Source organism: Nerophis ophidion, linkage group LG15 (assembly GCF_033978795.1).
Source record: "Nerophis ophidion isolate RoL-2023_Sa linkage group LG15, RoL_Noph_v1.0, whole genome shotgun sequence".
Lineage (NCBI taxonomy): Eukaryota > Metazoa > Chordata > Actinopteri > Syngnathiformes > Syngnathidae > Nerophis > Nerophis ophidion.
This window is the reverse complement of record NC_084625.1, coordinates 34,701,776-34,716,840: the sequence shown is the minus strand read 5'-3', so window position 1 is coordinate 34,716,840 and position 15,065 is coordinate 34,701,776. Positions and strand designations below refer to the sequence as shown.

General features: G+C 41.8%; 1 protein-coding gene across 2 annotated transcripts in view; it reads right to left on the bottom strand.

Moving 5' to 3' along the window:
- Window positions 1-15,065, bottom strand: part of rttn (rotatin) — a 134,592-nt gene that overhangs the window by 57,523 nt on the left and 62,004 nt on the right. For both annotated transcript variants that reach the window (XM_061922064.1, XM_061922065.1), the window contains exons 20-25: window positions 14,165-14,250; window positions 13,623-13,740; window positions 9,264-9,360; window positions 9,118-9,183; window positions 8,837-9,025; window positions 4,959-5,201 (exon numbers count right to left, since the gene is read on the bottom strand). In XM_061922064.1, coding sequence (XP_061778048.1) covers window positions 4,959-5,201; window positions 8,837-9,025; window positions 9,118-9,183; window positions 9,264-9,360; window positions 13,623-13,740; window positions 14,165-14,250 — 799 coding nt within the window. The remainder of the gene's footprint in view (window positions 1-4,958; window positions 5,202-8,836; window positions 9,026-9,117; window positions 9,184-9,263; window positions 9,361-13,622; window positions 13,741-14,164; window positions 14,251-15,065) is intronic.

Below are 15,065 nucleotides of genomic sequence, written 5' to 3'. Positions count from 1 at the left end.
TTTTGTTGCTGACCAAAGTACCTTTTGTATTTTTTTGTTGTGAATAATTCTTTGATGCCAATTATATCTAACCGAAGCCTTTTCTCTGTTACCTGTTTTGTTGATCGAAGAGCATCATAGAGAGAATGATTATCAGTCACACAAACTAACGCTGGAGCATTTAGACCAGCGGTGCCAGTAGTGAGCTCAGAATAAAGGGTGGCAAGAAACACTGCATTGTCTATTCCATCCGACATGGCCAGAGTTTCTCCGGCAAGGGTGCTTCGCACCACACGTCGAATTCTCTTGGACTGCCAGAAAAGGGGGGAGAATTTACCTCCTTTTCCCATTAGGGTGATCAACATGCCCTCTTGTGTACCTCCATCAGGAAGATTTCCTAATGAAGCATCGCTGAATACAGTTAAGTTTAAGGCAGTATCATTTCCCAAATGTTGAAATTTTAAAGTCACTTTTTCAGCTTTAAGTTTACGAACTAACTTATTAGCATTGTGAATTGATTGCACAGTCGCATTCTTTAGACTAGATGCCAGACAACAAGAATCAAACATTACGTCAGGTCTTGTCTGTTTTGCAACCCAGAGTATCTGTCCTATTTTTGATCGGAGTTATTCTTTTTCTGTTTCATTAAGAGGAGCATCTCTTTCTAGAGCACGGACTGGCTGTAAGTGAATGGGGTGCAGACTTTCAATGTAGCTGTGCTGATGCAACTGTACAGAATCATTAACAGTTTCAATATCCATTCCCAAATAGCAGAAATTGTCATGTTCCTCACGTCCCACTTGGAACTCAAGACTTCAGTTTAGGGATCACATTTTCTGAAAAGTTTGATGAACCTGCCCACATAAAATCATCTATATGACATGCGAGTACACCTCTCACTGTGTTTTCATCATCCAGCCAATAAAATACTGCTGGGTCTACCTGTGACACTTTACCACCTGTGCTCAGCATGATTTCCTTCACCTTGTTGTACCAATAGAGAGATGCATCAGCAAGCCCATACACACACTTCTTTAGTTTCCAAATAACTCCCTTACAGTTAGCTTCTGGAGGAGGGTTGACATAAATGTATCTCGACAACTCCATACCCTGTAAAAAGGCAGACTTAATGTCCATGGAATGGACTTTCCAATGATTTTGACAAATTACACTTAGCAATAGCCTTAGAGATTCAGAAGCACAGGTTGGTGAATCTTTTTGTAGATTTTTTAAACTATGTTCTTCAAACCCCCTTGCTACAAGTCTGCCTTTGGGTACAATACCAGTGTCACTTTGTTTGAGACTACAGACCCACCTAGTGGAGATACACTTTTGTCCTGTATTTTCAGTCTCTTCAAAAACATTATTGCTTTTCCAGCTTTCTATCTCTGCCTGTTTGGCTGCATCAAATGATATGTCTTTTGTTATGAGTACATCAGCCTCCCCGACAGCTAACTCAGTGTTAAGATGCTGTACACACGACATGTCAACAGCCTCTTTTAGTCCAGTACTGCCATCAGGCTCAATATGCTGCACATTATACCAGTTTTTATAGGTTCCTGTTGCTTTACCTGCTCTACTGAGTACTTTAGCCCTACATGTTACACTTGTATCTCTTTTCACGAAAGTTACAATCTGTCCTGTTTTTAACTTCACATTAGAAGCAGGGAGAAGATTATCATAGGCACTGTTATTCATTTGAGGTGCATCACTTTGAATTACACCTTCACTTGTGTTTCCCTCTCCATCACTGTCATGTTCACTTTCACTGTCTGTGTTTTTTTCATTATCTGAGCTACATGATGGTCTGTGTAAAGCATCTGTGTCACTATCAGCGGTTATGTTCTCTTCATGTTTTTCACATCCTGTTTCAGTGTGAACTTTACTTTGTGTAATTTCCTTGTCTTTAATCTGTGTGTGCACCTTATTAAGTCGTGAATGATGAACTCTAACTAGAATACCTCCATGTCTTACAAACACAACAGCTCCATCTTGACCAATCACCACTCCTGGTCCCTACCACTCTGCACTATCTCCTCATTTATAGTAAACCTTTTCTCCTGTCTCATATTTTTCATCTGTGTGTCTAAGCTGTTTTCTTAATGCCCTTCTTATCCTCTCTGAACATTCAACTTCAGTGAAAGCCTTCCTTGAGGCATGCAAAGCTGATATGTGTTCTCCTACTCTTGTGCTCACTGTAGTGCCCTCTAGTGCATGTAGCTCATTTACCAATACATTGGGAAGATTAGGATTTTGACCAAATACCAGTTGATGTGGACTATAACCATGTACACTGTGCATGCAGTTCTTAGCCATTAAGGCCCAGTCCAAGGCAGTACTCCAGTCACAATCTTTTTCGTGTTTAACTTTCTGGATGATGTTCGTGAGTGTGTGATTATGATGTTCCAACAGTCCGTTGCTCCATGGGCTGTATCCTGCGGTTGTCTTGATCTCGATATTGAAGTTTTCTGCCATGTCCCTGAACTCTTCATTGTTAAATTCTCCTCCGTTGTCACTGAAGAGCTTTTTGGGAGGACCATGGACACTTGTCCATGTGTGGATGAAAGAGTTGACAATTACAGAAGATTTCTTGGTTTTCACAATATTTCCAGCGCTGAAACGTGTGAAATGGTCCATTATATGTAAATACCAAATGCCTGACTCAAGCTCGTGCAGGTCAACCGCCACAGTTTCATTGTATTCCGAAGCAAGAGGCAAACCAACAGCTGGCTTTGGCTTTGTCTTGCTATATCTTTGGCACGTGTGACATGCATCCACTATTTGTTGCAAAATATTGAGACAGTCCTGGTTTTTGTTCCCTGAACTTTGAATTAGCCTATGCAGGCGATCTGCTGATGCATGGCCAAATTGTCTGTGAAGTTTGAGGAGGACCTTGTTCTTCTCGATTGTGGACATGTTTTCTGTTACAATCAGGACTTCATCTTCAGCAAATAAATCTTGAATCTGACATTCCATGTCATCTTTGTCTCTTATGTCTACACAGCAATGTCCTGAGCTGGTAAACTGAAGAGGTATCTGCTGCTTAAACATCACTACCCTGTCGTTTTCTATGTCTAACGTAGTTCCTGCCTTTTTTAATGATGTTTTACTCAGCAGGAGTGGAATATCGACTTTGACAACTTCTGTCTCAATGTTACACTTTGTCCATCCTATTTTAGCAGGTAGATGCACTTTTCTGGTGGAATGAATCACATTTCCATCTCCAAAACGAAACAGTCTGTTGCTAGACCTTTCTGTACTTCTTAGCTTATTTACCTGCTTTTCATTGAGATTATGTACAAAACTTTCAAGCCACTTTTCTCCACACACTGTGCGAGTGCAGGCGGTGTCTATGATCGCTGAGCTTGCTGCTTCAGTCATAAAAATCTCAGCTTTAGACTGTGGATCATTCGTTAACAGCGTGATATTAACTTCATCCAAATTGTCATTTTCAGTCAATCTTACTTGTTCGTCCTTTTTGTGCGGGCAGTCCTTTGCCCAGTGGCATGTGCTTTGACAGACGGCACATCGTGATCGTTTACCGTACTTATCCAGTGGGTTTGTACCCGGTAACGGCGTCACCGATCTTCGTTGACCACGTGGAAACGCTGTGTTTGGTCTTCCTCTCCATTGTGGCTGTTCTGTGAGGAAAGCTGCGTCCTGGTTCAGTTGTATCTCGCTTGACTTGCCCGTTGTTTTACCTCCGAATATCCGTTTGAGAGCTGACTTCATTGACGAGAAGCTTAGCTCCGTGTTAGCCGTCAGTGCTAGCTGCCTGTCTTTCTCATCGAGGCAGGCTGTGTCAGGAAGTTTGAAGGCTAACACCGCATCAGGGAGTGTCATATTGTACATTTTCATCCGGTTGTAGCGCTGTTCAAAGTCAATAATATAGTCCACCATTGAAACGGAAATATTTTTGGTGATGCGGTCGAAGTACGTGTACGCTTCGTATGCGCGATCCTTTTCCTCTTTCAGGAAAACGTCATCCAGTTTTGCAAATAATGTCGTCATACCGTTGTCATTGTCCAACTCTTCCGCAGATATCTCCATTGCAATTTCTCTGGCTCTCCCTTCAAGTCCCAAAGCCACAGCCAGTGCTTGCTTTTTCTTATTGAGATCTGTAACGCGCATCCAAATGTTAACTTTATTTTTCCAGCACTCGTATTGTTTGGACTCGTCAAACCTCGGCGGTATTTTATAGTTTGCAGCCATCCTCAACCATCCTCTGCTACCAATGTTAAATATGGGTGAATAAACACAACGTCTATTCTGGTTCACAACTTTTAATCAACTGCCGCACAGAGGAAAAACCGGAAACACTTTTTCCTTCCCGCCCATCAACAATGCGCATGCGTTAACTCTGTATCCCGCCCATAAACACTGCGCATGCGTTAACCCAGTATATGGAGAAACATGTTAACAACTCACTCGCAGAGAATCAATTGTTGTCTGCTTTTTTTTTTTTTTGGTTTGATTTTATTTTCTGTGCGGCATAGATTTGCAGTGCGCAGAGGAAGCATGAGCAGTGCGCATTTGCGCAGACGCACACCTGAAAGGGAACACTGCTAGTAGTGTTCTTCAAGGTTTAATTTTAGGTCTTCTCTTTTTCATCATTTTAGACTATTGGCCCATGAGTTCATTTAAAACAACTAATGGTTTGCAGCAGATTCTAAAAAACACTAGAGTGCAGTCATAGAGATTATCTTTGACTAGCTCTTTTGCAGAAGATCCTTAAAAACAGCAGCACGCTCTTGTAACTCTGACAAAATAAATAGACCAAAATCAAATGTCAACTGCAAAGGACGCTGGTTCTCTGACATATCGGAAATGAGACTAATAGTGAATGGAGAATTTTGGCCCCATGGCGGTTATTTTTCTGGAAATGTGGCACCTAAAGCAATTTAGTTGAATATTTCTGATGTAATGCATTTAGCGCCATGTATCATGTAAACCACATAAATCTCTACTTGTGTTTTTACCTGGTCACAGCAGCCTGCCAGCTGAGCGATTGTAGCGTTTCTCTGCATCTGTAGGTAGGCATGTGGGGAAGGGCCAACGTTTCAATCATTAAGTAGATGTTGAGCCTGGAGAGAGCAGAGATCACCAAACTGTGCCCCGCCGCCGTCAGCACAGCCTTGACGCAATCATGCAGGGCGCTGGGAAGATGGGTCGCTCGCAGTGATGCAACCTGGGTTTCCGACAGCTTCAGGTCAGCATGGAATCTGTGTAAAGCGTTGTTGCAGAGGGCAAATGGTTAAACACAAAGCAAAATAAAAGCCTGCTTTAATTGCAGAGCACAGCGCTTTTCGAAGTGCAAGGCAAGCCTTCTCTCGGTGGGATTACACCGCAGTGCACATCAGCTTTAGAAAATATAAACATGTTAAGTTTCATAAGTTAAAGGCAAAATTTCTCTATATTTTTTTAGTTCTAGCAGTGGCAGAAAATTGCAGAAAATATATAGAAAACATTTAACAAGGGCAGAAATGAGAAGAAATTGGTATCTACATTTGAACCGAAACTAGTACCAAATCAATGCTTGAAATACTGTGGCGGTTCTTCAAACGTGTTAAACTGCATTTTTGCATAATTGTTGGGTTGCATATGACGTCAAATCCATTTTGCTTTATCGTGGTATAATTCACATTGTGGTGGATGCTGAGCAAAGCATTAAATCTAGGGAGCTAGGCGTTGAAATGCTGCTTTATTGTGCTGTTCCAAGCGCTAAAATGAAGAAAAAGGAAAGAGCTTTCAATGTAGTTCCAACAGAAGTAGTAGTACGCAATGAAGTCAGGGAAATTACGAAAGTGGGTCAGGCCCTCAAAAATATCACTTTCATCATATAGTGGAATACAGTCAAACCATACTTGTGTTAGCAAAGTTAACTTAGTCAAAGATTTGTTTGAACATTTGATGTGTTTGAGAAACAGTGAGGGATGACGGGTGTGGGCGGGAATATTTATACCCGGCGGCTCAGTGCCTGTACGTTGGAGTTTAGCCCAGTAGTAGAGAGGGTAACTTCCCTCTGCCTTTTGGTGGGGAGACATGTCCTGACTGTTGTTTGTGCTTACGCACCAAACAGCAGTTCAGAGTACCCGCGCTTTTTGGAGCCCCTAGAGGGAGTACTGGCGAGTGCTACCCCAAATGATTCTAGTTCTGCCAGGGGACTTCAAAGCTCACAATGGCAACGACAGTGAAACCTGGAGAGGCATGATTGGGAGAAACGGCCGCCAGGATTTAAACCTGAGGGGTGTTTTGTTATTGGACTTTTGTACTTGTCAGAGATTAGCGATAAAAAACACCATGTTCAAAAATAAGTTTGTCCATATGTGCACATGGCACCAGAAAACCCTAAAAGCAGTTTGATGGTTGACTTTGTGGTTGTGTCATCAGATTTGTGGTCTCATGTTTTGAACTCTCGGGTGAAGAGAGGGGCGGAGCTTTCCACCGATCAACACTTTGTGGTGAGTTGGCTACAGTGGTGTGGGGGGTGCTGGTCAGACCTGGCAGCCCAAACACATTGTGAAGATCTGCTCGGAACGTCCGGCAGTCTTCCGTCAGAGTTTCAATTCCCACCTCTGGAAGGACTTTGAACATGTCACGAGATAGGCGCTGGACGTTCAGTCCAAGTTGACCATGTTCTTTGCCTCTATTGTTGAGGTAGTAAACAGAGTTGTGGCCGCAAGATGGTTGCACTTTAATTTAGTGTTGTTTTGATATGTCATCTTAGTAACATCATGCACAAAAGTGCACTCAAAGCTTCATTTAAAATGTCTCTGACAATGTTGCACTTTCTGTTTTGGAAATTACATGAATGTTTGTGCCACTGCTTAATAACTGTTTAATAAATACAGTTTCGGTAAATTGACTTAGCTGTGATTTCCCTCTCTGCAAAAAAGTTTAAAATAAGCATATATTAATGCAGTATGTGACAATAATTTTTTAATGTGGACACAGAACCATCATATTGGTGTGATTATATGCATCAAATGTTAGTTCAAGGCTAAGGCAGAATATCGAGATATATATTGTGCATCGTGACATGGCCTAAAAATATCAAGATATTAATAAAAGGCCATATCGCCCAGCCCTACTGGGGTGGTGGTTCCTCTCTTTAAGAAGGGGAATGGGAAAATGTGTTCCAAATATCGTGGGATCACAATCGTCAGCCTTCCTAGTAAAGTCTATTCAGGTGGACTGGAAAGGAGGCTAAGCTGCATAGTCGAACCTCGGATTCAAGAGGAGTAGTGTGGATTTTGTCCTAGTCGTGAAACTGTGGACCAACTCTATACTCTCGGCGGGATCCTCAGGGATGCATGAGAGTTTGCCCAACCAGTCTACATGTGCTTTGTGGATTTGAAGAAGGCATTCAAATGTCTCCCTCGGGAAGTCCAGTGTGGAGTGCTCAGAAAGTATGGGATATCGGTGCCATAGCTTGGTCCACATTGCTGTCAGTAAGTCGGACCCGTACTAACTTACTGACAGCAATGCGGACCAAGCTCTGGCACCGATAATACAGGGAACGGACCACCCCAATCATACGTTTCCAATCAAGGGGCTGCTCTCTGTCACCGATTCGGTTAACAACTTTTACGGACAGAATTTCTAGGCGCAGTCAGGGTGCTGAGGAGCTCCAATTTGGTGGCTGCAGGATTAGGTCTCTACTTTTTGCGGATGATGTAGTCCTGCTAACTTCATCTGGCCAGGATCTTCAGCTCTCACTGAATTGGTTTGCAGCCAAGTGTGACATGACTGGGATGAAAATCAGCACTTCAAATTCTGAGGCATTGTTTTCACCCGGAATAGGGTGGAGTGCCATCTCTGGGTTGGGGAGGAGATCTAGCCCCAAGTAGAGGAGTTCAAGTACCTCGGAGTCTTGTTCATGAATAAGGGAAGATTGGATCGTGAGATCGACAAACGGATCAGTGCGGCATCTGCAGTGACCCTGTAGTCGTGGTGAAGAAGAAGCTGAGCCGGAAGTCAAAGGTCTCAAATTACCGGTCGATCTACGTCCCTATCCTCATCTTTGGTCATGAGCTTTGGGTTGTGAACGGAAGGACACGAGTACAAATGGCCGAAATGAGTTTCCTCATTCGGGTGGCGGCGCTCTTCTTCAGAAATACAGTGAGAAGCTGTGTCATTCAGGAGGAGCTCAGCAGCAGCTACTCCACATTGAGTGGAGCCAGGTGAGGTGGTTTGGGAATCTGGTCAGGATGCACCCAGAACTCCTTCCTGGGGATGTGTTAAGGGCACGTCCGACAGGCAAGAGGTCACGGGAAAGACCCAAAACACCATGGGGGGACTTTTGTCTCCCAGCTGCCCTGGGAATACCTTGGAATGCCTTGGGAGGCGCTGGACAAAGTAGCTCAGGAGAGAGAATTCTGGACTTCCCTGCTTAGGGTGCTGCCCCAAAGACCTGACATCGAATAAGCTGAAGAAGATGGATGGATGTTTGGAGGTGGGCCTTTGTGATTTTTATAATGCAAAAAATGTGCCTTGGTTCTACAAATGTTGCAAAACATTGTATAAACTAACGGCTATAATCTCGGACACGGCATTAGCTCTAAATGTTAAGTGATGGTATGAAATTTAGCAATCAAGATAATTTAGAAAGTGTTAGAGACATGCTCATCTGTTTCAATTAGGTCCCATTAGAGGGGAATGAAGACAAATGAACCACAACACAGCAAGCTCATTCGTAAGCATTTGTTTCAGTGGCATGCTGTTTAGATACAATATAGATTGCAAATACTGACTGAGCTTTTAAATCTCCAAAGCCCATCTGTTGCTGGACATGTTCGTATTTCTTCCGATTGCAAACAAATAGCTGCAGAGAACTAATGAGGACAGGGAGAATTACTCAGGATTGTTGACGGAGTCATGTGGCTCCTCAAGCAGGTTGTCGATCCCGCAGTACCATGCAATGTTCCAAGCCACCTGCAGAGCTTCTCGAGTAGGAGCCATGGTCAGTAGATCACAGGACGGTGCGAGGACGCAGCAGTACGGGCTAACTGCATGGTGACTCGCCGCCTGGAATGGGATGTTGTACCTAAAGGCAAAGTGATGGGGAATTAAGCTTGTGAGCAAGCATATACATAAAACAAAAGATAGACGGTAGCTCATCTGAGCTTTAACGTTTACCTGCGAATTACTGAGAGCGGGAGTGAGAAAGTTGGAGGACAACCATCCCTCTTAGATTTGTCCGACCTGATACACCAACATAAATCAAGAGCTCATGCAAAGGTTCTGAACAGGTGCACACACAATAAAAACATGTCACTACTCACCATATTTCCATGCTACTTATTTCATCAAAGAGCAACAAACTCATCAGGACGGCCGCCTCATTCACGTTGTTATTGTTGGCCTTCAGGATTAAGGATGCTGTAATGATGCAAACACAGGCAAAACAATGTTTTTAAATAACATCAGGAAATGTTGGTTTTACAATAAGTCACTATAGCTTGACTGAAATAGTTGCAACCATAAAATACAATCCACAGCTCAAAGATCACAATATGAGGAACACATGCAAACCATAATGATATTTTAGAAAAATAAGCACGAACTATGGTTGAAAGATTATGGCCAAAATAAAATTATAGTTAATTTTATTAATATTGAAATCACGATTAGTAATAACAATTATGCATTATGCAAGGTAAAAAGGTACCAGCGTTTCCCAGAGGTCTTCAATTTACTTGCAGTAATGGTGTGACGTGATGTCATCATGTAATTCTTAATTAGATGGTATCCACATATTTATACACACAACTATATAAAGTAGCCGCCTAAGCTTAAGTCTTAACAAGCTGCTCCGCTCCGTTCTGCCTCTGTCTCCTACACAGCACCCAGCATTGTCCCACCCACACAACCATCTGATTGGTTACATATAGAGCAGTACAGCCAATCAGCAGTGTGTATTCAGAGCGGTAACAACCAATCAGCAGTGCGTATTCAGAGCGCATGTAGTCAGCACTTCAGCGTCGAGCAGATAGGTGTTTAGCTGGTGAGCAGCGGACTCTCCCCAAATTATAATAAACACCTCCCAGTCAACGTTCTAGATGACGTTCTAGAACCAAACTGCAGTTTAGCTCGCTCGCAGTCCTGGCTCTTAGCATAACGTTAGCTCATTTTGCGGTGTGTGTTAGCTCATTGTGCGATGTGTGTGTGTGTGTGTGTGTGTGTGTGTGTGTGTGTGTGTGTGTGTCTGTGTGCGTGCGTGTGCGTGCGTGCATGCTAGTGATATAATAATGTAAGTGCATCATAAAGTCTACATGAACTCAATGGTGTTCAGGGATGAATAGTCTCTCCTATTGCTATTGTGCTATTTTTTCAGCTATAGTTACATTAATCATTAGTAATGTAGCAGCCTAGTTTGAATGGCAGGGTCCCTGCTATCACATGTTGATAAAAATATAACATTTACATAATAAAAAATCAACTACAGGCTTCCCAAATGCTGTTATAAATTAAGCATGATAAGTTGACTTGAAACTGTTTAATGTTGCACTTTTTTACATGTAGAAGAAAAGTTTTGTCATTTTATTTAATCTGAGCAACAAGTTGAGGCAGTTTAATGTTGATTAACGTGGGCAGAATTATTATGGTGTTCCCAATGTTAAAAGGATAAAGCCATCGTTTACAAATTTGGTAAATAAATAACCAAAAAATTAATATTTTGTTGTTTTCTTACTGAACCGAAATGTAACGGAACCGTGACCTCTAAACTGAGATACGCACAGAACCGAAATTTTTGTGTACCGTTACACCCCCAGTTTATGTTCATTATTAGTATTATTCTTTCCTTTTTTTACTCATGGCATGATGCCTTGAGTTCTGTTCCATTTTGGATGAGTTTTTTTCAGGGCGTTAAAAAAAGTCCTTGTTCCGCGGATGGCTTGTGCATCATCAATAGGACACCTCCGCTTGACCTAATCATACATTTGATTGTTTGCAGTGTGAAACTTGTATAATACAGTAAATGAAAAATTACAAAAATATAGTGTTAGAGCAGGGGTGTCAAACTCAAATACAAAGTGGGCCAAAATTTGAAACTGAACAAAGCCGTGGGCCAAGGTTGAACAAATTAACCTTTTAATAGGGACGGCGTGGCGCAGAGGCGGAGAGTGGCCGTGCGCAACCCGAGCGTCCCTGGTTCAATTCCCACCTAGTACCAACCTCGTCACGTCCGTTGTGTCCTGAGCATGACACTTCACCCTTGCTCCTGATGGGTGCTGGTTGGCGCCTTGCATGGCAGCTCCCTCCATCAGTGTGTGAATGTGTGTGTGAATGGGTAAATGTGGAAGTAGTGTCAAAGCGCTTTGAGTACCCTCAAGGTAGAAAAGCGCTATACAAGTACAACCCATTTATCATTTAATTTAATAGGGACCCAAACAAGTTTTGCATTGAATATTGAACAAGCAAGGCTTATATAACTTTATAGTGACAAGCAAAATCGAGTTTCAAATTATAATAATGATAATTAAAAAATCTCAATGGCATATCAAATAAAATTTTAATAAAAATTGGGGGTGGTCGGGGTTTGGTGGTAGTGGGGGTGTATATTTTAGCGTCCCGGAAGAATTAGTGCTGCAAAGGGTTCTGGGTATTTCTTCTGTTGTGTTTATGTTCTGTTACGGTGCGGATGTTCTCCCGAACTGTATTAGTCATTCTTGTTTGGTGTGGGTTCACAGTGTGGCGCATATTTGTAACAGTGTTGTAACATAGTTGTTTATACGGCCACCCTCAGTGTGATCTGTATGGCTGTTGAGCAAGTATGCGTTGCATTCACTTGTGTGTGTTAAAGCCGCATGTATTATGTGACTGTGCTGGCACATTGTTTGTATGGCGGAAAAGCGGACGTGACGGCAGGCTGTAGAGGACTAAAGGCAGTGCCTTCAAGGCACGTCCCCCAATATTGTTGTCCGGGTGAACTTTAACTCCTCCCACTGGATCTTTCCTAGTTACCGATCAACCTCTTTAAATGGGAGATAGCTGTTTTTGACTAGTAAAACATTTAAAAACACAACAACCAACTTCTAAAACATTAAAAATGACTCTAAAACACATAATAAGACTCCTAAAACATGTAAAAAAACCTCCTAAAACAAATTAAAAACAGAATGAAGTGTTTGCATCCTTTGCGAGCACATACACTTGGTGGCCTTGTAGGTGAACAGTGAAAGTGAATGGAAGACCTGAAGGATAAAATAATTTAAGAGTCTTCTTAAAGGGAAATTTTGGGCCCCAATTACATATTTAATTGAGAACCTGTCTCAGTTAACTATGATATAAAAGCTTAACCCCACCATATGAAGCTTTCCTAGTTACCTGATCGATCTGACTAGGATTTGAACCCAGTTCCTATAGATTGTCGGCGAGCTGTTTAACCATTTTCGGGAGCGGCACTGAACTTCAGGAGTTTCCCGGGAAAATCGTGAGGGTTGACAAGTATGAGTATCAGCAGTGAATGCGGTGTTACAGAGGCACCGCCGCTGAATATTACCGGCGGGCCAGCTCTAATCTTAATTTGATATTACCTCAAGGGCCACCTGAAATTACAGTAGTGTTAGAGTGACAATTGTACTCACAAGAGAGCAATTACATTTCTGCATTCCCAGGATTCATTCGCATGCGCAGATACAAGGGGCACATTGAATCTAAAGGGGCGCATGTCTCACCGATGTTTGCACTCAACTGAAAATTGTCTCCAGATTATAGCCGATAGTCCTTCTGGTGCGATTCAAGGTAAAGAAGCAAAACAGTGTGTTGCGCAGGAGTCCACACGCAGAGGTGCGGCGAGAGGTGGTCAGCGTGGTCATGGAGCTCTGTGCCGTTGACCATTTTCTGCCACAGTATGTAAAAATGCTTAATTTGATATGTAGCGAAGTCTGCTTTTCAAAAGTTAATATCAAGGATGATCACACTCATTTAAACTTGGCAGCCAAGATCATGGTGGTTATTAAAACAGGATTAATTGTGCAGCCCTAGCAGTTTTTCTTGACATTGTCAGCACATTTTCTCCTGGAAGACTAGTCTAAAAAAAGAAATGTCTTATATTAGAAGTCTAGAGATTTATTTATAAGAGCTAAACCAACCGGTAACGCCAAATGACTTCTCCAAAAAGAGGAAACACACTTATTCCTGTCACTAACGCAGAGGATATATGATGAATGGAATTTTACTGACACTGAATACAATGTGTTTTGGAGGTGTCTTATATTCAGGGTTGTCGTATATTAGGGTCAATACTGTAATTCAACAATAAAATATATTTATGACTATGATTGTAGTTTATGCTACACTGCATTATTAATACGATTTTGGTTAACATACTAAGCAAAAAAAGGGTGAATCATACTGATTACATTATCATTTAAAATAAAAATGTGCTTCTTTAAAAATAAGTATTATTATTTTTACTAACGCAGGATTTTTGATATGGCTCTTCTGTTGAATCTCATGTGATGTCCATTTGTCCATAATGAAGTGGCCGGCGAGTGTTGTCACAACACGGCTAAAAGCTACGCATTCGTAAATAGCTTTGTATTTTTCATGCAAATGCACGCCTAAGCTACACCGCACACAGAAACCATAATATGCGAGCTCATTACTTAATGAGCCGTCTCGCAAAAATAATTTACCTCGAAGCAGAGTGATGAGCAGGATGTTGCGCTGCGCGAGGGCGTTCCTCAGAGACGGATCAGCATACACTAGCTTCCTCAGGATACACACACACGGCTCCAGCATGCAATCCAAGCTCTGTGTGAACAAACATTGCAAGGGTAGCCTCACACATATTGTACAAGTGTGATTGAGCGCAATTGGACAAATAGCACCTGCAGACAGGTCATTGTATGTCTGCCTCAATGTAGCCATACAGGCCTCGCCACAGTGTCTGATTCAAAAGAATGACCGGCAGGAGCTGGAGGGAAAAAAATCACAGCCCACCGAGGGCTGTCTGACACTGTTAATACAGGCCATTTCATCCTTCTATCATTCACGCCTCAGTGAGTCTCCTTGACATACACTGGCAACATATGAACTCATGTGTGCGCATCAACGAGGTCGTGTGGAGGCAATTATTGTTGACTGCACGCACCAACGCAGCATTCCCTCCATCTGGCTTAAGGTTTACAGTGCTTATCTGTTTATTATTTTAGCAAAGCAAGTTGTTTTTTTTTACCTTGTTGCCGTTGACGCTACCGATAAGGAAAGAAATGGCTTTGTCTGTTATTCCGAAATTCTTCAGCACCGGGTGCATTGTTGTGTCTGCAGAGAAGGAACAAAACAAACATACTAGTCTTAAACAGAAGCATACATTTTAGCTATTGTTTCAAATTGACATTAGTTGGATTGATGTGTGTGATTGATGTCATCTGTTCATTATAATGCAATATAATTCAAAATAAAACTTTAATCAAGCTCTTTTATGTCCAGTTTTCTTTTCTGTTGAACTTCAAAGGACTTTTGGTGTATAGATTTGACAACTTGTTCACTCTCACTCATAAACAAATTATAATACAGCTGCTCTGCCAGAGGATAAAAAGACAAAGCAGAAAGGTTCGGTGTTGCCTTTGTCGCTATATTTAGCAAGTAATCAAACCCTTCTAGGTTCTCTTTTTTTTTTTTCAAAGCGACTATCCACAAATCTAGTGGAGACTTTTGGACACTCTGAAATGAAAGCACAAATCGCTCTTCTAGACAACTAATGGCTGCTACTGTGGCGCCACTGCCATCTAATATAGAAAATAGTGTTTTGTTTTGTTTTAAAAGATATAAGTAGTTTTTAAAAATATTTGTTATGGTTTAAACATTTTCGCACACAACACATGGCTAATTGCAAATTCAACCATTAGGTGACCCCCACCCGGAGTGCTATATATAGATTGCAGTCCTGACAGCATTTTATGAAAAGGTCGATCATAATTGAGAACAATTATCCGAACACAAAATTATTCTAGTGGGGAGATAAATTAAACAATAAATTGTTACATAATGGCTTGTCCTGGAGAACTTTGGCACGCGAATAAAACAGTGCATCCTGAAAAGAAAGCGGGTTGAAGATGGTCCATAAAACATAATCT